General features: G+C 42.5%; 1 protein-coding gene across 1 annotated transcript in view; it reads left to right on the plus strand.

Moving 5' to 3' along the window:
• The window catches only part of L1CAM (L1 cell adhesion molecule), a gene marked incomplete at its 5' end in the record, with an annotated part of 118,254 nt that overhangs the window by 26,979 nt on the left and 67,267 nt on the right, over positions 1–24,008 (plus strand). Inside the window, 6 exons of the mRNA XM_081318930.1 lie at positions 11,455–11,651; positions 12,836–12,958; positions 13,770–13,940; positions 15,874–15,985; positions 18,672–18,856; positions 20,724–20,855. Of these exons, the coding sequence (XP_081175056.1) occupies positions 11,455–11,651; positions 12,836–12,958; positions 13,770–13,940; positions 15,874–15,985; positions 18,672–18,856; positions 20,724–20,855 (920 nt within the window). The remainder of the gene's footprint in view (positions 1–11,454; positions 11,652–12,835; positions 12,959–13,769; positions 13,941–15,873; positions 15,986–18,671; positions 18,857–20,723; positions 20,856–24,008) is intronic.

Below are 24,008 nucleotides of genomic sequence, written 5' to 3' on the forward strand. Positions count from 1 at the left end.
AGTTAAGAGGGAGACTGCTCTCCAGCCACTATCTTTCCTATTATTTATGATAGTAACTTTTCTAATGTCCCACATCTCCATCTAAGCAGTATCATCAGAAATCTAGGAGAAGGACCCCCCTTGGGTTAACAATTCATACTGCCACCCTAACAGGACACACACTCCCCTCAAATAAGAGAGGTTATACAGGTAGTTCTCAAGTTACAACCATTCATTTAACAAACATTTTGAAGTTACAGAGGGACTGTAATAGTTACTTATGACCGGTTCTCACAGTTATGACTGTCACAGCACCCTCATGGTCACATAATCAAACTTTGGGCACTTGGCAACTGGCATGTATTTACCATGGTTGCAACATCCCAGGATCACATGATTGCCATTAACAACCTTCCCAGCTGTCTTCTTGCAAGCAAAGTCTATGGGGGAAGCCAGATTCGCTGAACAACTGCATGATTCACTTAACAACTGCAATAATTTGCTTAAAAACCATGGCAAAAATATTGTAAAGTTGGGTGTGACTCACTTAACAAATTCTTTGTTAGCAACAAAAAGTTTGGACCTAACTATAGTTGTAAGTTGAAGATTACCTATATTGATGTTGATCAATATAAATGGGTGATTCTGCCTGATTTATGAAAAGAGAAAAAAGATAAATGGGGAAACAAGAATCACCAAGTCCAGTGCTGAAGAGGTTTTTTTGCACCCACTTGCTGCATCTCAGCTTTATGATATTAGTTCTAAATAGCATGCCATCATTAAGTGAACTTCTTACTAGCCATGTACATTTCTCTACATTCTTTTGCTGTGTGCAAATAATTTTATTTTTCTGACATTTCACAACACTTAGATTGTTCATAATACCATTTAAAAGGAGACAAACAGTTTTAATAGACAATCATCTACAATGTTAATAGTGGAAGTTACCCTTTTATCTTCTGGATATATGAACATATAAAGTCATCACATTATTTATTTTGGCTAAGCATTGCTATGCAAGAACAAAATATGTATTAACTAGACATAGTTTACACCAACACCATTTACTACGTAATTTTCTGTCCTTGAAAACTCTTTGCTTATACCATACTCATTCCCTGATTCATGCATTGCCTTTTTTAATTCTTACCCATCTTTTTGATAATATTATTGCTTATATTTCTCTACATACATCTATAACCATGGTGGCGAACCTATGGCACACGTGCCACAGGTGGCACGCAGAGTGCTCTCTGTGGGCACGCGCGCCGTTGCCCCAGTCCTAGGCCTTCAGCTGAGTTTTATAAAACCTTTTCGCTTTAGGCCTCTACTGCCATGTGCAGAAAAAAAAGGTTCAATCAATCAATTTCAACTTCTTGCATGGAAAAAAAAGATCTCGCAAAGTTGGAATTGATTGATTGAACTTTTTAGTCCCACCCAGTCTGCCGTTACCACGGCAGCCACGCCCACCCAATGGGCCACACTCACCCAATTGGCCACACCCACCCGGTACCCGACGATACATAATGTGGGTTTGGGGTTGCAGTTTGGGCACTTGGGCTCTAAAAGGTTTGCCATCACTGATCTATAACTTTCTATCTCGGTCCATTTGCTGTTGTTATATTTGTTTTGCAGTCAAAACGTATTCATTCTGTCTATGACTAAAAACCCTAAGTTTGTTAGGTGCTGGAAACCTTGTTTTATATTCAGTCCACATTCATTCAGGACCACTTTTTCTGTAGTCTATATAATCAGGCAATCCATGTTATATGGAATATTTTTTATATAATATGAATCATATTCTGGATTGAAATCCAGTTACCTATTTACCAGATCAAATTGCAATAGTCGTTGCTGCACAACACTCCCATGCTGTAGTTTATACTTACTATAATTTGCCAAAAATAGGAGGAGTTACAAATCTTACCTTCTTGTCTTTTGCGTACTGGTTTCAGTGGTAGTTTGGAATCTTCTTGCTTGATCGTCCCAACAAGCTTTTTAACACAGACCAGTTTTCAGTACCAAGGACAGCACACAGAAACCAGGAAGCAGCTATTGTCTTTAACGCTAGGGACAGCATTCAAGGTTAGCCTCTGCTGCTCCCATGAATATCATCCCTTCGTGAGGTTTTATCTTGTGGTGCTACAGCTAATAAGCATGAATTCTTTTGTCTTGTTCAGTTAATCAAAGTGTACATTGAAGCAGAGGAGAACAATGGGGGGAAAAAGAACCCTGATGTGCTTTAATTTTTTTTTTTAAACGTCTAGATCTGTGGAACAAAATGGTCCTTCCTATTTGGCAACTTCTCTGTTAGGCATAATTTATACCCTTGGATGTGATAGCAGGAGATATGCTTGCATTAAAGTTGGATTTTTGTTTAATGCAAAAGAGACATGGGTGAAAGGAGGATTTTTATCTGTATTCAGTGTACGTTGGAATCTAACCATCTGGAGGTTGTGAAAGTCTGAAAAGAAACATATGTTTGTCTAAATAAAATTTATGCTAAGAATCTGGTGCATTATTTTGTAATAAGTCAGCTTCATGAAAATAATAATGGTTGTATCAAAGGAATCTTTAAAAAGTGGGCCAGAGAGTCTGATAGGAGCCAAATGGCAGGTCCACAAGCCCTGTGTTGCATACTCTTGATTTAAACCAATCTCCTACAATGATTTCATGGAATAAATATGATGTTTTTGGACAGGATATTAAGGGCCAAGGTGAAGCCGGTCTGATGGATCTTTAGTGTCAGGGAACTCTGTGCTAAGGGTGTGACTACTGAAAAGCCATTTCCTTGACAGTGTTAGCCTGATTTTTTTTAATCTAGTTATTTGGCATAAGGTTTTAGAAGTAGAGTGGGACGCGGTGGCTCAGTGGGTTAGGACGCTGAGCTTGTCGATCAGAAGGTCGGCAGTTTGGCAGGTCGAATCCCGAGTGCCGCGTAGCAGAGTGAGCGCCTGTTACTCGTCCCAGCTTCTGCCAACCTAGCAGTTCGAAAGCACGTAAAAATGCAAGTAGAAAAATAGGGACCACTCCGGTGGGAAGGTAACAGCGTTCCGTGCGCCTTTGGCGTCCAGTCATGCCGGCCACATGACCACGGAGACGTCCTTGGACAAGCGCTGGCTCTTCGGCTTTGAAACGGAGATGAGCACCGGCCCCTAGAGTCGGAAACGACTAGCACGCATGTGCGGGGGAACCTTTACCTTTACCTTTACCTTTAGAAGTAGACTTGAGCATATGAGAACATTTATATGTAGATGTTGAGCTTTATGCATTTTGGTGACATAATTTTGGTGACATCCATCTGTGCCATGTAAATGTTTTGTGACAAGCCCTAATGGCTGCATTTTTTGAGATACTAATTGTTACTGATATTGTCCAAGAATCAAGTTGAGAGGGGGCACTGTTTAACCCAAAATTATTAATGCAAGCCACAATACAGTAGTATGATGGGTAAGTTATGATTAAAAAAATAAAAAGAAACAGATCCTAAAATAAGAAAGAAATATTCTGGTCCATTCTTGATTTTAAATTGCTGTTGTATCTCAGCAAATAATAAATTGCAAGACTGGGAGACTGAGACATATTTTAATTCACGCATGATAGATATAGACTCCTCCATCAAAAAACACTCCAACAGACCTCCCTCATCCTATTTTCCCCAGAACAACAGTCCTGTGAGCTGGTTTGGGCTGAGAGAAAGTGACTGGTCCCAAGTCACCCAGCCAGCTTTCATGGCTAAGGTGAGATGTGAACTCACAGTCTGTCGCTTTCTAGCTTGGTGCCTTAATAATTAGACCAAACTGGTTGTCTTTCTGCATGAAATCAAAGGCTGGATATGGATATAAGCAAGCCCACAAAATACAGTCCCTATTTTATGACTTTGGTTGTTTAGTCATACATTGTACACATTTCTAAGATTTACAAGCTAGTGGCTAGATTCACACAACAAACCACATTCACATAATGTAACAAATTGCGTTATAGTTTGGTTGTGATGAAAGAGCTCAGACATTGATTTGTGCTGTTACAGATATATAAGTATCTTCCATAAATCCTAGCCATTGCAGCCATCCAGAAGGCACCAGTTTTGGGGAAAACTGTACTGTACTGATACTTCAGATCCTAAAATCTTCAAGTGCTGGATTCAGAACAAAACAAAGCATTGCAAAATATGGTGCTATTGAACAAAAGAGAAATTTGCCAAATTGAGATTAATTTCAATAATATTTAAATACAATTTCAGGAATATGTATAATCCTGTTGTTGCATCAGTTGTTTTAAACAATCTAATGACCAACTGAGAAGGGAAAGAGTCAGCACTCTTTCTCTTTAGCTCATAAACTGAATTGCTTGTGGGTCTCTTACTATTGCTACAGGTTACAGACACACACACAGTTTAGAATAGGCAGGCTCTAATTCAGTTCATATACAACATAATCCTATTTATTAGAAGTATTGTATATCCCACTATAAATTATAGTGTATTAACTTTTTTTTTACATTTCATAAATTGTATGCAAATTAGTTTCTTCCCAAAGTGAATAATTTTCTAATTTTAGCTATTGATTCTTATCAATAGTTATTGATTTGATTTCCAAAAAGACCCCCAAATTATATTGTATCTATTAATATACTGTAATTTTGAGGTCCCTTCTCCAAACTTTTTAGAAATTAAATCAAAATCACTTCTGTTTCTAAATAATGATTGATTCCAACAGCCCTCTGGAATCATGTTACGGTTTGCAAATCTTAGTTTACAGCAGTGATACAGTGGATGCAAACTCTTTCTCTAATAAGCTCATAAAATTTCACCTTTCTGTTTAAGTTCTTTATTATTATTACTGTCCCATTCCACCACCACTCTGCCCTTACTCTGTGTTTGTGTGTCTTGCTTCTCCTCTCCCATTCTGTCTGGATGAGTAGGCAAGGAGATCCCTGGAGACCCTTTCCCTCCGCTAATTGGATCGGAGCTTCTTTCCAACCTGTCGCTGACTCAACCAAACACAACACTTTCTATAAGAATCAATTCAGCTTGTTAAATTAAGGGGGTTGAGGAGGCTAGGTGAATGTTTGGCCTCCATGACATGTTTGATCAGTAAGGAAGTGAAAACACACCGGCATAGGAAATGTCTTTCTACACATAGCGTATCCACAATAAGACCCTCAGGTTATAAACCATTCCCTGCAAGGGCATTGTGATCTGCAGACATTCATAAGCAATAGTATTTATTTCCCTGCTGTGAAAACTTCACCTGCTCTTTTCTACATTGTCACTGATGCTAAGGATACCATTTCAGCACTTTTTCCTCCCCAGTCCAATGGCAGTCCTGAACAGCACACAACCAGCTAGCCATGTACAACTCTGATGGTTCTGTTCATTGTCCCTAGAAATGTCAGGCAACTTTTCTTATAGGGAACTGAATGAAAATGTAGCACTTAATGTAAAGTGCATTGTCTCATTGTGCTGATTAACCAGTGAAATAAAGAAGAGAATAGATTGTGGTTTTATAATAAAGCACACATGCTTTGCATACAAAATATCCTGCATTTAGATCTTGGCATCATCTAGATGTGTCCTAATATCCGGAAGAGTTACTGATAGCCAATGTAGATAATATTCAGTTGGATTAATCCACTGACTTAATTAAAAGCATTTTAGAATAATTGTCCCATTAGTCATTTTGTTTTGTGTGTGTGTGTGTGTGTGTGTGTTTGTGTGTGTGTGTGTGTGTGTGTGTGTGTGAGAGAGAGAGAGAGAGAGATGTGCAAAATTTTTCAAATATAAAATATTTTGAACATGAAATGGGCTAATCTAACACTGCTTAGACACTGTTCCAACCTCACCAGGAACTATGTCAGTTTGAAGCAGGCATCCCAAATATAAAATGTGTTGCTCTAAACTTAAGATACTTGTGGTAGTACTTCCTGTGGGATAGAACAGCCTGTTTTGAACATATCTTACATATAAATATAGATTTGTGGAGCTGAGTGCGGTTATAGAGTCACCTGCATGTCTTCTCTAAATGTCCATATGCATGCATCCATTCAACCTACAATTATGTCCATATACTATACCTGTACTATTATTGTATTTTCAGTTTGCATTTTTTGTTCTGTGCTACAATATAATGCTGCAAAGTTTCAAAATAGTATCATATGTTTCAAAACAGCTCATTCTATGCTCCCACCTGTTTGCCTGTATTCTCTGCATTAAGGTGTACTCTAAAATACAAATGACAATTCAGAGAGCAAAGTAAGGTAAAGGTAAAGGTTCCCCGCACATGCGTGCTAGTCATTTCCAACTCTAGGGGCTGGTGCCCATCTCCGTTTCAAAGCTGAAGAGCCAGCGCTTGTCCAAGGACGTCTCCGTGGTCATGTGGCCGGCATGACTAGATGCCAAAGGCGCATGGAACGCTGTTACCTTCCCACCGTAGTGGTCCCTATTTTTCTACTTGCATTTTTACGTGCTTTCGAACTGCTAGGTTGGCAGAAGCTGGGACGAGTAACAGGTGCTCACTCTGTTACGCGGCACTCGGGATTCAACCCGCCAAACTGCTGACCTTCTGATCGACAAGTTCAGCATCCTAACCCACTGAGCCACCGTGTCCCTACTTCAGAGAGCAAAGGAAGCTCTAAACAGAACTGTCTACTAAAGAAAAAGGTGTCTCCTATCATTTCACAATACGCTGGAAAAAAAATCCCCATTTCATTTGTTTGAGTCTTCAGGTAACTTTTGATGGGAGCACAAGTTTGCTTAGCTCAATAACTTTTCTCTTAGAAGTACTTGTTCTGTACCAGCCTGCTACCGGCCTTGCAGAAAGGCAACCCCTGTACAAATGGCAGAGGCTGGAAAGCGTCTGAGGCTGGAAAACGTCTGCCAAGTTTATTACACAAACAAACAACAAAACATGAAACAAGATACCGGAGCTTTGATCCTCAAACGGAGCGGTTGCTTTCAGCAACCAGCCCTTCCCCAAACACTCCCTTTATTAGAGTTCAGGGCGTGGCCTCCCTGTGCCTCCTTCCGAGAAGTCCCACAGCCTTTCTCTGCTTGCTCCTGCTTGACTGCCTCCTGCGTCGGGCGTCCTTGAACAGGGCCAGCTGTGGGTCATCATCATCCGCACTGTCGGGCTCGCGCAGCTGAGTCTCCACCAAGTAAGAGGGCCCTGGCTGGGGGCTCTGCGAAGCCTCCAAGCCATCATCAGCAAGTTCGTCTTCAACACCCTCCTCCTCCCCCTCGTCTGAGTCATCCGAGTCATCCGACCCGGCTGCCGGACCCACAGGCTGACCCTGAATCACAACAGTACTGAATACCACGTTAAGAGGTATGATTTTGCCAAGCAACGAGAAGTCTGAGGTAATCTTCACAGGTCACCTTTTGTCAATTTGATCTCCTCTTCCAGATGTGTCAGGCTTCAATATCTGACTCATCATAACCAAATTAGTTTTATTGAAATTCAAATGTCTGGAGAGTATCAGGTTGGAAAATCTGATGTGAGGGACAGTTTTCCTTAGAATTCAGGCTATGATATTTTCCTGGTTTTTTTTTTAAAAAAACTGGCAAATCTGAATTAAGAGAAGAGAGGAGATGGGCAGTAAAAGTCTAGTTTTCCCCATCCCAAATTTGCTGCTTTCAAGATCTCTTACAAATGAAAAAATGAAAAGGAAGCAAACATACAAATATTACAAAACCAACAAAATTAACCCTCTCCTCAACAACAACAGCAAACAGATGCATTTGTTTCACCCTGGGATTTGGGCTTTAGAACCAGCACAACCAACCATTAGTCAATCATCTCTTGCTTGCCATCAGCATCTAAGTTATACAAAAGCTAGAGAAAGTAATTTTTCTACTTCCAATGAATATTCCAGACTCTGTACTTTATCAGATGAGTTTCCCTCAACTGTCCTGCTTTCAAATGCAGATTGTTACTCACTCTGTTTTTCTGTAGAATTAGTATTTGCACACTGCCTTGCTTTGAATTCTCTAATGGTGCAGAGGAACACAACTGTCTCATTCACCGAGTTTGGCATGCTGACATCCAGCTGGCTTTCCCCCTCACTCTCACCTGCACCTGATCATCTCACATATGGGTTCTGTCTTGCACCCTTGAGCTTCCTATTTAAAATGTGCTCATTTGGCTGTGATTTTTCATCCTTTCAGTCTTGCTCTCACAAACTGCACGTTTATGTTTTTCTTGAGGCACAGGAATGGTGGAATGATCACTAATAAGCACTTCTCTTTTTTTCTTTTGCTGTTTTCTTGCTGACGCAGTTGACCGGACAAACTGTGAGTCTTCCATGAAATGGGTGATGGTGATGATAATGGTGATTGGGCTGGGATGGGAGAGAAGAAGCCAAACAGTGACTGCTTTGCTGATCTGAATAGCATGTTACTACACCTTTATTCTCTGTCTGCAGTGTGAGGCTATCACATTATTCTTGGGTAGGGTGAGGTCTTCAAAGTATGAGACCAGTGGTCCCTTATGTGTTGGAATTTTGTATTGCTCATTTTCCTTCCCACTTCTCTGTTTCTTAGTGCAACAACCTCCTGAATTCATCACACAACCAGACAAGGAGATTGTTTTATATCCCACTGATGAGATTGTCCTGAAATGGGAGGCTATTGGAAATCCCCCAGTGACGTGAGTATTGACAAGCTTCAATGTTGTTTCCCTTATCCCAGTTCCATTCCAAATGGAAAACTTTTAGTGGGAATTTTCTCCTTAGGATCCTAGGTTAGTTCTGTCCATTTCTCTGACAGCTAAAGACCAAATCATATCTTTCCTTACTTTTACTTGTTGATAAATAGACAATTGTTTGTGTTGTGGAAAGGCAAGGAAGAATTGGTCTGAGGAAATAGTTTTATCTATTTTTTTCTTAAGGAATTTCATTCCTCTTTGATTTCTCTGGTTAAAATTGCTCTTTTCCCCAAGGCAGGTATTTGAGTGTAATATCAACTGCTTTATTTGGGGTGGGGGGAGTTGTTGGGGTGGGGCTACAGTTTGAATATAAACAGTTAACTACCATTCCCTAGTGCTATGGCCATAATTTAATTTAGCATCCCCTTCCCTCTTCTCCCCCCCCTCCAATCATAAAGAAAATCAGAAGATCTAATCATTTATCTCCCAAGTCAATGTAGTTTGGCATGGAGACACTTTTTTAATTAATAGAGGCCCTCTGCATGCTGATACTGGAAAGTGTTATTGTTAGAGAGACACGCCCAATTTGGTGTTTGAGGATGCTAGGAAAGATGGAAGAAAAGAGAAGAGGATGACCAGCAGCAAGATGGATGAACTCAGCTACAGTGGCAATGACTGCACTGTTGGAGGACCTGAAGAATCAAGCTAGGGACACATTATCTTGGGGGAAAAAATCTATGTGGTCACTAAGCATGGTTGATTGATGATACATAATCAATCAATCAATCAATCAATCAATCAAGGTAGTTGGCCTGAGAGAGAGTGACTGACCTAAAATCCTCCAGTGACTTTCTGTGACTGAGATGGACTAGGTCAGACATGTCAAACACAAGGCCCGGGGGCCGGATCCGGCCTGCAAAGTGGTTTCATGCGGCCCGCGAAGCCATCCTGGAAACAGTGAGGGAACGGCCCCCACTGCCTTGGCCCTGGCCCAGAGACCCTCCTTCTGCCAGAGACCCTCAGATCTGTCCCACTCCTGCCCAGGCCCCCATAGGCACCCTTGAGGCGAACGATGTAGAGTTGGCCACGCCCACCCAGTAGGCCATACACACTCTAGCCACGCCCACCCAGGCCACACCCACCCGGCCCCTTGAGGGCAACCACAATGCTGATGCAGCCCTCAATGAAATTGAGTTTGACACCCCTGGACTAGGTAATCGCAGTTTCTTTATAATTTTCTCAATGTGTAAGAGTATGTGGATGTGTAGTGTCAACCTCACTCATCCAATTTCTATACTGAGCTAAGAATACAGACTTCCTTGGAAAGGCATTGTAGAGATTATATAGATAGAAAGAATATTGAAAACAAAAATGGTATCTAATTAGCTGGTACACTTCTTTCCGCTTTCAACTCAACCTTGACTCCTTGCAACTGCTGGGAATAGACCCAGCAGTTTTCTTGGCAAGGTTTTCTTCAGGAGTGGTTTGTCCTTGCCCCCTTTCAAGGGCTGAGAGAGAGTGTCTGGCCCAAAGCCACCCAGCTGGTTTTGTAACTAAAGCAGGATTAGAACTTGTGTTCTCAGGGTTTCTAGCCTGATGCCTTAACCACTGTTTTTTCAAAGATAACAATGGCAATAGAGTAATAATATACATCCTGAGACATAATATTTCTGCTAGGAACAAATCTGTATGAATTCAAGTTTTTCCAGCTATAACCTTCCTCTGTTTCAAGTCTAAGTCCCAATTTTGAGTCAGAACAAAGCAAACTAAAAAATTTTATTTTTTATTTTTTTATTTTAATTCCATTTATATCCCGCCCTTCTCCGAAGACTCAGGGCGGCTTACAAGCTTAGCAGTAGCCTTCATTCTATGTATATGCCTGCTTATTAGGGCTTTCACACACACCCCAGTGGCATTATTACAAAGTCAGCTTATTGCCCCCAACAATCTGGGTCCTCATTTTACCTACCTCGGAAGGATGGAAGGCTGAGTCAACCTTGAGCCTGGTGGGACTCGAACCTGCACTAATTGCAGGCAGCTGGTGTTACGTAAGGAGGCATTAGCCCACTGCTCCACCAAGGCTCAAAATAGTCCTTATTTCCATAATGTACCATATATCTACCAACGAAGGAGAATATTTGTAGCTCAGGGTTGAAATGAGGAGTCCTTGGTGCTCTCTGAGCTTGCTTGTTTTCTTGCAGACATTTTATTACCCTAACTAGGACTAGCACTGATGATGTTGCCTAGTTAGGGTAATGAAACGTCTGCAAGAAAACAAGCCAGCTTAGAGAGCACCAAGGACCCTTCATGTAGTATATCTATTGGCAGAAATCCTTGAATTTTCATCGCAGTTCAGAGCTTTGAATTTGACTTTTCTAAGATAGTACCTGAACAGCCCTGAGACTGACTGATTTTAGGAAGGGATTTCCACTATCGATATTGGACATTTCACAGTGCACAATGCTCCTAAATTCTGCTCTGTTCTTAATATCTCCATTATTCCCTTCTACGCTGGAAATGTCCCTGACCTTACTTGGACCTCTGCTTCTCCTCTAATTGATTTCTCTCTCTCCTTACTCCAGTTCTTGTGTGTGTGTCAGAGGAATGATTGTTTGCCTCCTTTTAAATCCCGCAACCATACATTTCCACCGCCACCTCTCCAGTCGCACCCAGCTTAATCAGTGCAGACTGAGAACAAGGTTATTTATAGAAATGGACCAACCTGCCAGTCAGAGGTTATTAAAAAAATAGCACAGGAACTCGGTAGGAAGATTGCATTCCCCTTTTCCTTCTCCTTCCCTCTTTCCTTTCTCACGTGTTTTCCTTTGGGCAGGTACCGCTGGACCAAGGATGGGGAACAGTTTGATCCAGAACAGGTGCAAGGGATAAAACAGTTGGAAAACTCAGGGACTCTGATCATCCATGCAAACAATGGGAATGTGCCAACTAGGTTCAATGGGCTGTATCGGTGTTATGCCAGCAACATATTGGGCACAGCCGTGAGTTCTGAGAGCCGCATCATTGTTGAGAGTGAGTACCTCTCTGCCTCCCCCAAGGTGTCCTTCCTGCTTCTCACTCCCTCTTTTATAAGTGTGCCCACCAATTCTCTGCCTTCCTCCAGCTCTGTATCACTTGCACACAGCCATAAGCACACACACTCACACACAAACATTTCTCATTCTGGCTTTGCTGATGAAGCTTATTTTAGAACCCACAATGATGCAGCTTAAGGTGTCTACACACACATACACACCCTTTCCAATTTTTTGAGAAATAAATTTCTTCCTCCCTCTTACAATAAATGTCTATGCCTGGGTCTTTTTCCCTTTTACCTGCCTGGACTCCCCGGAGTGTAGCCGGTTGCTCTTGTTCCCATGGATACAGTTGTCATGGTATCATCGTGTCATGTGATGTAATTGCCAGACCCTCCTTCTCCAGCCTTATTTCTCTCCTGCTCGGCTTTGCTTTCTGCATGTCTGTCAAGGAAGAAGGAAAGATTTAAAAGCTGGAGGGATACAGGAAAGTAGACACCCACTGACATCAGAAAGGATGTATTTTTCAGCACTAATAGTCAGTGCTTTTTTTGTAAAAGAAAAAGGTGCCGGAACACACACATGTCATACAACCTGCCTTGCCTACCCTACAAGGTTCCATCCAAAAAAAGGTGCCGGAACTCCGTTCTGAGCATTCTATGAGAAAAAAAGCCCTGCTAATAGTGATGATTTAAGAACATCCTGTCTCTGCTCCAAAATTGCAGTGATCCTTTATTCTTCATCTTGGCTGAAGTTCTCAAAATAAATCTGCCTGCTATTAATAATAATAATGCTATTGCTGTTGCTATTGAGGATGTTGTATTAATAAAGATTTCAGAAATCAAGCATGAGTCAAGAAGTCCTTGGTTCAAGTTGCATCTCAACAAGCGTGTATAAATGACTACTGGTTCTCTGAGACAGCAGGTGAATTGGTAAACTGCTTCGGTTTTAATTGGCTGGGTATGGCAAAGCCCGTCCACTCACTGAGTAATGATCAAAAACTTGTTAAAATACATTTTTCCCTGAGGCACAGTGAATAACTGGATACATTAAAAACCTAGCCCAGAGACTATGTAGACAATTTCTCTCCATGTACAGTAGGGTTTTTTTTCTCCATGATAATTCCCCTTCACCCTCCTCCTATTCACTAATTGCTTCGATTCCTGCTTCATTGCCTTCCAGATGCCCCACAGTGGCCAAAGGAGGAGGTGGCACCCATCACAGCAGAAGAAGGGACCCACACAGTCTTACCCTGTAACCCACCCACCAGTGCTGATCCACCTAAAATCTACTGGCTCAATAGCAGTGAGTATTAGAAACTGTCTTTTCCAAAGACTGTGAATTTGATTGTGACAGAACACAACCCATGGACTGATTATTTTTCTCAAAGAACTAGAAGAGCTGGCAGTAAGCCAAGTGCTTTTGATGGATGGCAAGAGGTGAAGGGGAATTATCAGAAGTGAAGGAATCTGGATGTGGCAGATGGATGGGGATAGTAAATGGGGCAGGGTAGGTGAAGATGGGAGAGTTGCAAATACATGTTCCCAGGTAATTCTTTGATCATGTCATTCAAGAAAGATGTTGAACTCTCATAGACAATCTGATTAAAGATACAGACTCAGATAAATGCACTTTGTATGGTGTTCTGCTTTGAACTGGCTGCTGGATCATTTCAGAATATATTACATGCCAACCTGAGTCCCAGAACATATGAGAAAGTAAGAAAGAGGAAAGGCTTTCTGTAAACTTTTAGGAGACATGTTCTTGTTGGAAAGAGAAGGTTTGACTGGAAAGAATATGGGTCCAATCCTCCACTCTCAGGGATTAATGTACACTTTGGTTACTCCCAAGGGTTTGGAACCTATTTTGGAAGTCAAAATTCATTTTTGAAACACAGGAAAGAATGAAGTTCCTCTGCTATGAACACCTCCTCCCAAATCTCCACATGAAGATGATAATTATGACTTACAAGGAATAGAATAACTTTTCTTTCTTTCATCTCATGGATTCTTGGGCCAAGAAGCAAAGTGGCTTGGCATTTGGCTGTCTTATGATAATTCTTTCTGCTTTGCTATGTCTCATTTGCTTCTTCTCCTTCACACCTCTCTTTCTGCAGAGATTGAGCACATTGCCCAAGATGAACGAGTCACTGTAGGCCAGGATGGAAACCTCTACTTTGCCAATGTACAGATGAAGGATAGTCAACCTGACTATATCTGCAATGCCCATTTCCAAGGTCCACGACTCATTATCCAGAAAGAACCCATTGAACTAAAAGTCATTCCAAGTAAGTCTTCAGGACACCCTATGTTGAGGTGTTCTGTTATGGAGTGAGGAAGTAGTTGGCTATTGCAGGAAGATATCGACCACAATTTTTTATCCCGGTCTTCTGCCCACCCAGCTTAAATGATGGACTTAACATAGGAAGTGTGAAGTTCTTGTGGAAATCTGCAAAATTATGATATGAATTCTTGCCTGAAATCTTTATTAGGCTCTATCCATGGATTTTGCTGACGGTTGTCAGTCATTTGGTTCAGATTTAGTATTTCAGTTTTTCCCAACCTGTTGCCCTCCAGATGTGTTGGATTTCCATGGGAAATCTAATCTAAGCATCTAATGGACAACAAATTGAGCAACGCTACAGCATTTGGTTCTCAATACAGTTCTTTGATATTTCGCACTTGGTATTTTATGGCCAATATTGCCATTATTTCATAAAACTGGAAGCACTCACCTAGGCTGTTGGTTCACTGATCAATGCTGGCACCCAAATGAAAATATCCCCATTTAATAATTGCCCAGCTTCTGATTGAACACATCCACAAAGGAGAATTCTTCTGACAATTAATTTCATTATCAAATAGTTCTTACCATTAGGAATTTTCATATAACATTGAACCCAAATCTGACTTCCTGTAATTAAAAGAATGTTATTCTGTTTTTCAATTCTATTCTGTATTCTGTGTCCTGCATTATCTTCCTCAAGGACACATTAGTCGAAATGCATCTGATCAATGCAGAATAAGGTAGAATGTTTCTTTCTTTCTTTTTTTTTAACTTGGGGAAACTGCCTGTAATATTTGGCAGCAAAAAACTGTTGCTTTGTACCTAAGGGGTGTAGAGTTAAGTGAATCAAAGAAGGGGAGATAGGGTTTGTGATATAATCAGGGATGAAATTATGAAAATTGAGAGGTAGATTCATGCAAAGTTTAAAACTCTGAGAAGAGCTTTGTAGCAGTGAATTATGGAAGAATATTATTCATTATTTATCATCATCATATAATGCTCAGAAACTAAATGATTTACCAGAAATAGGAAGAAACTACAGCAAAGATGAAGACTTAGAGAAGTGATGTGTAGAACCCTTTTGTATGTTCCTAGCAATGACAGAGACAATAAGGTGTGGTGGTTAGACTGATGAATAAAACTGGGGACATTAAGTTGAAGTCTTCATGATCACAGATCTCATTGGGGGAACTCAGCTGGTCTCCTATCTCTCTGTCTAGTATACCTCATGTTGTTAAAGTTAAAGAGGAAGAGAAATATCCAAGGGAATCGCTAAAGCTGCCTAGAATTGCTTTTCAGAGTGAGATGGGCAGCATATAAAAGAAAGAAAGGAAGGAAGGAAGAAAGAAAGAAAGAAAGAAAGAAAGAAAGAAAGAAAGAAAAATGAAGGAAGGAAGGAGGGAGGGAGGGAAGGAAGGAAGGAAGGAAGAAAGAAAAAGAAAGGAAGGAAGGAGGAAGGGAAGGAAGGAAGGAAGGAAGGAAGGAAGGAAGGAAGGAAGGAAGGAAGGAAGGCTAGGTCATAACCTCATTTAGAAAGTTTGAAATTGAGGAAGGCTTTATGAAGGAGTGTGTGTCAAACTGCCTGTAAGTTAGTGGAGCCAATGACACACTCTTTTCTCTCAGAACGTGAATATAAAGTCAGTCAAAAGCCAAATGTTCTGCAATTGTGTTGGTCTAGGCCAGGGGTTAGGGTTAGGGTTATGGTTAGGGTTAGGGTTAGGGTTAAGGTTAGGGTTAGGGTTAGGGTTAGGGTTAGGGTTAGGGTTAAGGTTAGGGTTAGGGTTAGGGTTAGGGTTAGGGTGCTGGCTCAGAAATTCTGGGAGTTGAAGTCCACGAGTCATAAAAGAGCCAAGGTTGCCTACCCTCGGCCTAGGCCATCTGCACATGTGGTCTTCTGATATCAAGTAACTCTTTTCTTCTCTCTCTTCCCACAGCCAACACTTTCTCATACCAGAAACCAATTCTAATTGTGCCAGAGAGCACACACAAGAGCTACGTGGCCTTGTTAGGAAAGCCCTTGATACTAGAATGCATTGCAGCAGGGCTGTAAGTATTTGGAAATATCTGCCATCAAAAATAAAACATATACGGCAATGCAATCCTGTATCTTTCTAATGCCATGAGTCCAGAGAGGTTTCCTTCCACAGGGACTGTGAGTGAACCAATGGATGAAAATAAACATTAGTCAAAGGATTGCTAGTGCAGATCTGAAAGATACTTCACTAAACCCATAAATTGATGAAACATAGGTACTGCATGACTTACAACCACAAGTGAGCCCAACGTTTCTGTTGCTGAGCAGGACAGTTGCCAAGTGAATTTGGCCCCATTCTATGACCTATCTTGCAACAGTTGTTAAGTGAATCACTGCAGTTGTTAAGTTAGTAACATGGTGGTTGGATTATTCCGAAGGAAGACCAGGAGACAGCAGGCACGGTTAACTTTTTATTTTGGGCTCAGGTCCCGGGCGAGGCACCGCCGGGGATCCCCCTTATTTATAGAGAACTGTGGCAAACAACAACAATAACAACCCAATCAACTGGCGGTGTTCTCCCACCACGCGGCGGCAGCCAATCGAGCGAGACCAGCTGCGACAGCCGCGGCTGACAGCGAGCTGTTGCCGTGGCCAGCTGGCAGCTTTGACAGCTCCGGCTGGTCTGCGCATGCGCGGCCCGACTGGTTTGACAGCTGTCAGTGTACTGCGCCTGCACGGCAGTTTGACAGCTGTCAGAATCGGCCGCTTGCCGCGTCTGTGGGGGGGGGAGCCGCGGCAGCCCTTTTGACAGCTGTCAACGGGCTGCCGGGTTTCCCTCATGAACGTGTGAGGTATACAACTTGTTAACATTAAATACATAACAGTGATTAAGTGAATCTGGCTTCCCCACTGACTGAATGGGAAATGGGAATGAGAATGGGAGAGCTGGGTATACTGTATCTTTTGGGTTATGATAACAAAAATGGCCAATGAGTTAAGAGTACACCTTGAGTTCAGTAGTAGTTTTTAATGCTATCCCTAATTCTATCCCCATTCTCTTGTGAACAGGCTGATAGATTGGAGAGGTCTCTATCTGCCTGTGTGTTTGAAAGGGAATGGATATGTTTTAAGGCAGGGGTCCCCAACCCCCGGTCCATGGACCAGTACCGGGCCACAGGATGCCAGCAATCGGTCCGCAGAAATAAGGAAAGCCCTGTCTGCAGGATGCAGGCAGCACACAAAACCACGCCCCCTCCGGTCTGTGGAAAAACCTGTCTCCACATAACCTGTTCCTTGTGCCCTTAAGGTTGGGGACCTCTGTTTTAATGGGTTGTGACTTCCGACTTCCAATTGTTGGGGAAAATACAACTTGGGATTTCATTTTGGCTCCTTACTGGTTTGGAGAGGCCGTGGAATTCTCTAAAGTCATTTTTTTCCTCTCTTTTGGACTGCATAGAAATTACTCCATCCTTTGAGTGGCCTTGGAAGTATTTATTGAAAACATTTCCATAGCCGCCCGTCCTATAACCAGCTCTGGGTGGCTCCCAATCAAGTAGCAGAGATTTAAAAACCAAAATACATCAGCAGTAATTAGAAAAACATTTTATTCATCTGCTACTCCAGGGACACTCAGCTCCTCCTGCCATTCAGCTGCTGGTTTGATGATGAGAAGGGAAACATCAGCAGAGAAGTGGAATGATGCCCTTTGATTACATGCTTTAGTAGTGGTTTAATTAACTATGCTGTTAGGTATCAACAAACAAACAATGAAGAGCGGACTGAGGAGGCAAAACAGCCTGGTGTCTTGCTGAGGCAGTTGGCAAGCCAATCCCTGCTCCGCTATGAAGCTCACGTGTTCTCTAGGCCAAACTACTTCACAGGTTTCTTATGAACATAAAATGAATGTGGTAGGAGCTGAGTGTGTGGTGGGCTGATCATCTGAAATATCGTCTACTTCTCCATCCAGCCGTGCTGGCACTGCTGACTGCCAGCTGCCTGCAGTTTGGCAGTTCGATTCTCACCCGCTCAAGGTTGACTCAGCCTGAGGTTGGTAAAATGAGGACCCAGATTGTTGGGGGCAATATGCTGACTGTAAAACTGCTTAGAAAGGTCTGTAAAGCACTGTGAAGTGGTACTGTATATACGACTAAGTGCTATTGCTATTACAATAACCCCAAATGCATTTAAATCAATGAGATAATTAATCATGTCCCGAGTCAGGTCTCACTAATCTAGCACTTTCCAGATGTGTTGGACCACAACTCTTGTCATCCCCAGACAATGAACCTATAGGGATCTAGATGATGAACTTTAGAATCCAAGAAATCCAAAGAGTGCTAAGTTGGGGGGGGGAGAACTTTTAAAAAGGACTGATTTAAGTGGTATCACCAGTACTACTCTCTTGATCCAGATGCATCTGGTGAGTTCTAAGGAAAAATTAATTTCAAAGGTAATAAAGGCAACTCTTTTACAAATAAATTTGTATATAAATACATTCTTTAAAAACAAGAAAAAAGTTTCCATAAATCTCACAAAATGCAAGTATCCCCCCTCTGCTTTATGCACAAGAGAAAGATGCCTCTTCTAAGATGATGAATTCTCCCATCTGCAATTTGTATATGTTTTAAAAATATTCTCAAATAAAGTCCTTTTTTAACTGAACAACGTTATTTTAAGCAGTGACTTAGATCAGTAACATTCAACTGAATTAGAAGCCAGTTTTATACACGTTCTTTTTCTTCTTTCCTTTCTCTGCAGCCCTACACCGTCGGTGGAATGGATCCACCTGAACAGACTGAACCCTTCACCCGGGGTGACCTTTGAGAACTACAATAAAACCCTTTGCATCCCAAGCGTGACGGAGGATGATGATGGAGACTATCAGTGTATTGCTCGTAATGAGCATGGCAGCATCCGCCACACCTACACCGTTAATGTTGAGGGTATTTCCACAATTTTACTCCAGCAGGGCCTGATAGGAAAAAAAATGGGAAAGATTTTGAGTAGTCAAACTGGCACCTAGCAAGATTTCTCTTTTGAGAAAAGATTATGGCGAGATTAGTAAATGTTACAAACATAATGTCACTCCAAATTGCTTACTCCTATAGCCTACCATTTGATGTGACATTATTAGGTTGTGTTTCTCTCATTGAATGACATTCAGTTGTGTGCAGAAGATCAAGTGGCGGCACAGTGTAATTATGTCATATACTGTGATTTAGGATGTTAGCAGGAAGAGTGGAAAAAAACAGGGAGGCAACAGCCATTTTTTAATGTTTTGGGAAAGTGGGGAAAGGAGTTGCATTAATAGCAAAATATTAAATAAGGCAGCTTACTTTGAAAGATGGAAGTTTCTAAAATTTCTTAACATAATTTTGTATACCTAAAAGCCATCTTTTTTTAGTCAATTATACTAGTCATCCATGTATAACTATATTAAATGAGGCCATATCATTTTCCAACTATATATATGTAATGTCTTAAGTGTTGGGGTTTTTTTTTGAACACCTTGTGTCGACCCACATTTTGCCTGTATCAGCCCCTGCATCAGCCCCCAAACTAGGGCCGTCCACAGATGGCAGTCGCAACTGCAACTATCTTTTTGTACCAAATTTGGATTTTGCCAACAGAATTAAAGGGAGACTGATATACTGTAGCTATTTCAAGCTTTTTGCTCTCATCAGTCAGCCACACCCTTCTGAGATTTGAACCTGGGCTGTCTGCATGTTAGGCAGTTGTTTTAACCTCTAGGCCACAGGCTCTTTCTCGCTTTGTCAGCTGAGACTAGGGGAAGAGATATGTCTTAAGTGTTGTTGTTTTTTTGAACACCCTGTGTCAACCCAAATATGGGTCTTTTTTCTTCTTTTTGCCTGTATCAGCCTGTATATTAATTTTAGTGGCAAAGCAACAAGATAAGAGCTGGGTAATCCAACCCACAGATCTTAGCAGCTCAGTGCTCTATATATGTGGTGGTGTAAAACAAAATATAACTAAGATATTGACTGTGAATAAAAACCTAAATTTTAAGCTTAACCAATTATGCTAGCTATAACCCAGCCCAAACTTAGCACTCCATTGCATTCATTGGAGAAAATTTAAGCAAATGCTTTGTATTTTAATTTTCCAAACTTCAGTTGGGTTGTTCTCCCTTTTAAATAAAAACAATATTATTATTCAATTATTATCCTGATATTCCATGCTTTTAGGGCTTAAACTTACGACCAGTGATTGCTAGCAAGGAACACATTTTTTTTCCATTCCAAGGACTACACACACCGCAGCTTAGCAAATCTTTACACAGTGTTTTATTGAACCACACAATTTCCCCAACAGCAGCCTATAGCTGTGGGTCAACTCCACCATTCTAGAATTTGCAAAGTGATGTTGCCATGCAAACATGTATAATACAACCCTTTATATTCAGTCATTTGATACACAGTCCAAAAGCTAAAGTCACAATTATTTGAAACAAATGAAATTTCCTAGCTGACGAATTTCCTGCCTTGAAGAATTAATAAAAGAAGGGGGATGCCACTTTTGCCCTCTAGGTGTTTTGTATGATGACACCCCCTCTCCCAGACTTTCAAATTATTGGTTGGCATGGTGATTCAAAACAAATAAAGCATCTACTTGCCTATATACCCGATAGAAATCTGAGAGGTAATAGAAAGGGAGTCTGAGGATAACTCATTATAAAGTGAGCATTGTGTTAGTCTATATAAAAATAGACCTAGGAAGCTCATTTTCCTCATTGTAGTGAACTAATTTTGTCTTAATGGATGCTATTTTCATCCGGTCTTCTTTTCTCAGCTGCTCCATACTGGATAAAAATGCCTGTGAGTCAGATTTATGGACCAGGGGAAAATGTCCGCCTGGACTGCGAAGTTGATGGAAAACCTAAACCAAAAGTGTCATGGAGCATAAATGGGACTCCTCTGAAAGGTGAGTGAATGGGTGAGAAGAAAGGCAGAGAAAAAGCAGAAGGCTACTGTAATGTATTGGGCTTTGTCTTGTTAAGGGAACAACACGTGGGTTAATCGCTGGAAAGTTGCTTAAGCAGGGAAGCTGGCTAACGGCTCCCAGCTCCTCAGACAACCCATCTCCAGCACCACCATTGGCTGCCTCTAGGGCGGCAATAGGTTGCTTTAAACCTATTGGCCACTGCCTAGAGGCCAGGGTATAAATTGCTGCATTTGCAGCCCTGTTTCTCAGTTCAGATCCTGCAAGCAATAAACAATGATCTTTGCTGAACTCACTCGCCTCATCTCGGCATTGAAGCGACGAACCCAGTATTTAACACTGGCGATGAAGGTGGGATCCTGCTCCTCCAACTGAGCTGAAGAGTCACTAGGAGAGAGGCAGCGCACACCTGGCGGGAAAAGCAATTCCACCTCCCCTACGGTTGGCTAGCACAGCCACGCTAGCAACCACGCGCCCAGAGGACCAGTCCCTGGGCAACAGAGGAGCAGGATTCAAAGACGCAGAGCACCAGCTGTGAAGACCAGCAGAAATGGCCAAGGTTGGAAAGCTGGAAGAATTCAACATAACTCAGCCAGAAGGGTGGTCCTCGTACCTGTCCAGGGTCGAGAACTACCTTCTAGCGAACCAGGTCACCGAGGACGGATTGAAGGCCACCACGCTCCTCTGTGTGTGCGGCCCAGCAATGTTCGACATAGCGGAGAACCTATTCACGCCAACGCCATTGGAGTCTGTATCATTCATGGACTTGAAGAAAAAGCTCAGAGACCACTTCCAGTCCAAGCTGTTGGTAATCGCTTGACGCTATGCATTTGATCAGAGTTCAGCAACCAGGTGAAACCGCGTCCGAGTTCATCGCAGCCTTGAGGCAGGCCACACGCCTGTGCCAGTTCTCCAACGTTGAGGAGAGGCTACAGGACTGGTTTGTCTGCGGTCTCCGAAACCGAGAGCTACAGCAAAAGCTCTTCACCAAAGAGACTCTGTCGTTCCCAGACACGCTGAAGGAAGTCATGGCAGACGAAGCCGCTGGTGGGGCCGTACGAGCCATGCAGCCCGCCAAAACTACACAACGCGAAGAAGCCATCCACCACGAGGACGCCGAACACACAGAAGACCCCAAAGACAACACAGAAATCTACAAGCTACACAGACACCATGACCAACAGCGTCACAGCAACAAGCAACATGGGGCCACTTACAAGGCAGATCCCTTCCTTAGAAGCCCAGGTTGTGGCAGCTGCCACCAACACTTGGACTGTAGGTTCCGGACAGCCACGTGCTGGGCCTGTAGAAAGATGGGCCACATCGCATCCATCTGCAGAGGTCACCAGAGGGACCGGCCATCAAATCGCCAGTCAGAAGATCTGACCAGGAGAGGTACTGGGGCCCCGGGACAGTATAGTGTGGGGTTTTGCTCCAGCCGCAGAAGCATTTGCCGTACCGGGGCTTGCCACCCGATTAAGCCAAAAGTATAGACTTCAGGTGGAGCTGCAAGGGGTCCCCTGCAAGATGGAGCTAGACACAGGCTCCGCCTTTTCCATTATTTCCCTTGAAACATTTAATTTTATTTGTGGTCGCAGTAAAAGATGGGCCAAGCTGAGGCCATCTGATATAGTATTAACTGATTTTCAGAATGCCAGAGTTGCAGTCAAGGGTGAGGCCACCCTAGCCGTTAAATTTAAGGGGTTTTCGTGGCACCTGGATGTTGTCGTAGTAGGGGGTCAGCGAACGAGCCTGATTGGGCTCGATTGGTTTGATGCACTAGACATCCAAGTAACCGGGATCGACCGGACACAAGTCGCGAGTCTAGCGACAGTATGTGAGGAATTTGCAGATGTGTTTGATTCAGCTCTGGGGACATACACGGGCCCACCAATAGCATTTAAACTAGATCCAAACGTAGTGCCAGTCAGGATTAAACCTCGTAGGGTTCCATTTGCTCTTAAACACAAGATAGATGCTGAACTAGATAAACTTGTTGAACAGGGCGTACTGCAGCCAGTAGATGGGGGTGATTGGGAGACCACAATCATAGTGCCACTTAAAGCCAACAGGGAGGTCAGAATCTGTGCAGATTACAAATGCACAATTAACCGTGCACTCAAACAGCATGCATACCCAGTACCGGTAGTAAGCCACATCCTGGCATCTTTGCAGGGTGGCACCATTTTTGCAAAGTTACATTTGGCTCAGGCCTACCAGCAGCTCCCTGTTGATGAGGCCACAGCCGTGGCACAGACTATTGTAACCTATAGGGGGGCGTTTAAAGTAAAATGCCTGCAATTTGGGGTCAGTGTAGCCCCCGGCATTTTTCAGGGCATCATGGAACGTAGACTCAAGGGCATTCCAGGGGTTTGCCCCTATTTTGATGATGTGCTCATCACCAGTGAGTCCACTGAGGTGCTTGCAAGGAGGCTTACAGCTGTCCTGCAAAGGCTGCGCGAAGCAGGCCTCAAGCTTAAAAAGAATAAATGCAATATTGGAGTCCCCTCAACTGAGTTCTTAGGGTTTCGCATTGATGCTGATGGCATCCACCCTGCTGAGTCGAAAGTAAAAGCCATTCAGATGGCACCCAGCCCTAAAACAAAAGGAGAGCTGCAGGCATTCCTAGGCCTCCTAAATTTTTACCACGTGTTCTTTCCTAACAAGGCCGCAGTGGCAGAGCCGCTACACTGGCTCTTGGATAAAAATGCTACATGGAAGTGGACAAGAGTTCACAAAAAGAGTTTCCAGGAATTGAAGGCCCTTCTGTCCATTAGTTCCACTATCACTCATTTCAAGGAGTCAAAGCCAGTTTGCTTAGCATGTGACGCATCCCCATACGGGGAGGGTGCAGTCCTAAGTCACTTAGAGAGAGATGGAACTCAAGTTCCAATTGCTTTTTATTCAAGGACACTGTCCTCCGCCGAGCATAATTACGCTCAAATTGACAAAGAGGCACTGGCTATAGTTGCTGGAATAAAAAAAATTCCACAACTATTTATATGGCAGGGACTTCATGGTCTTCACAGACCATAAACCGCTATTGGGGTTATTCACTACAGACAGACAGACACCCCACATTTTATCCCCTAGGATGCTTAGATGATCCATTTTTTTATCAGCTTATACTTTTAA

Source organism: Vipera berus, assembly GCF_964194415.1.
Source record: "Vipera berus genome assembly, chromosome: 2".
Classification (NCBI taxonomy): Eukaryota; Metazoa; Chordata; class Lepidosauria; order Squamata; family Viperidae; genus Vipera; species Vipera berus.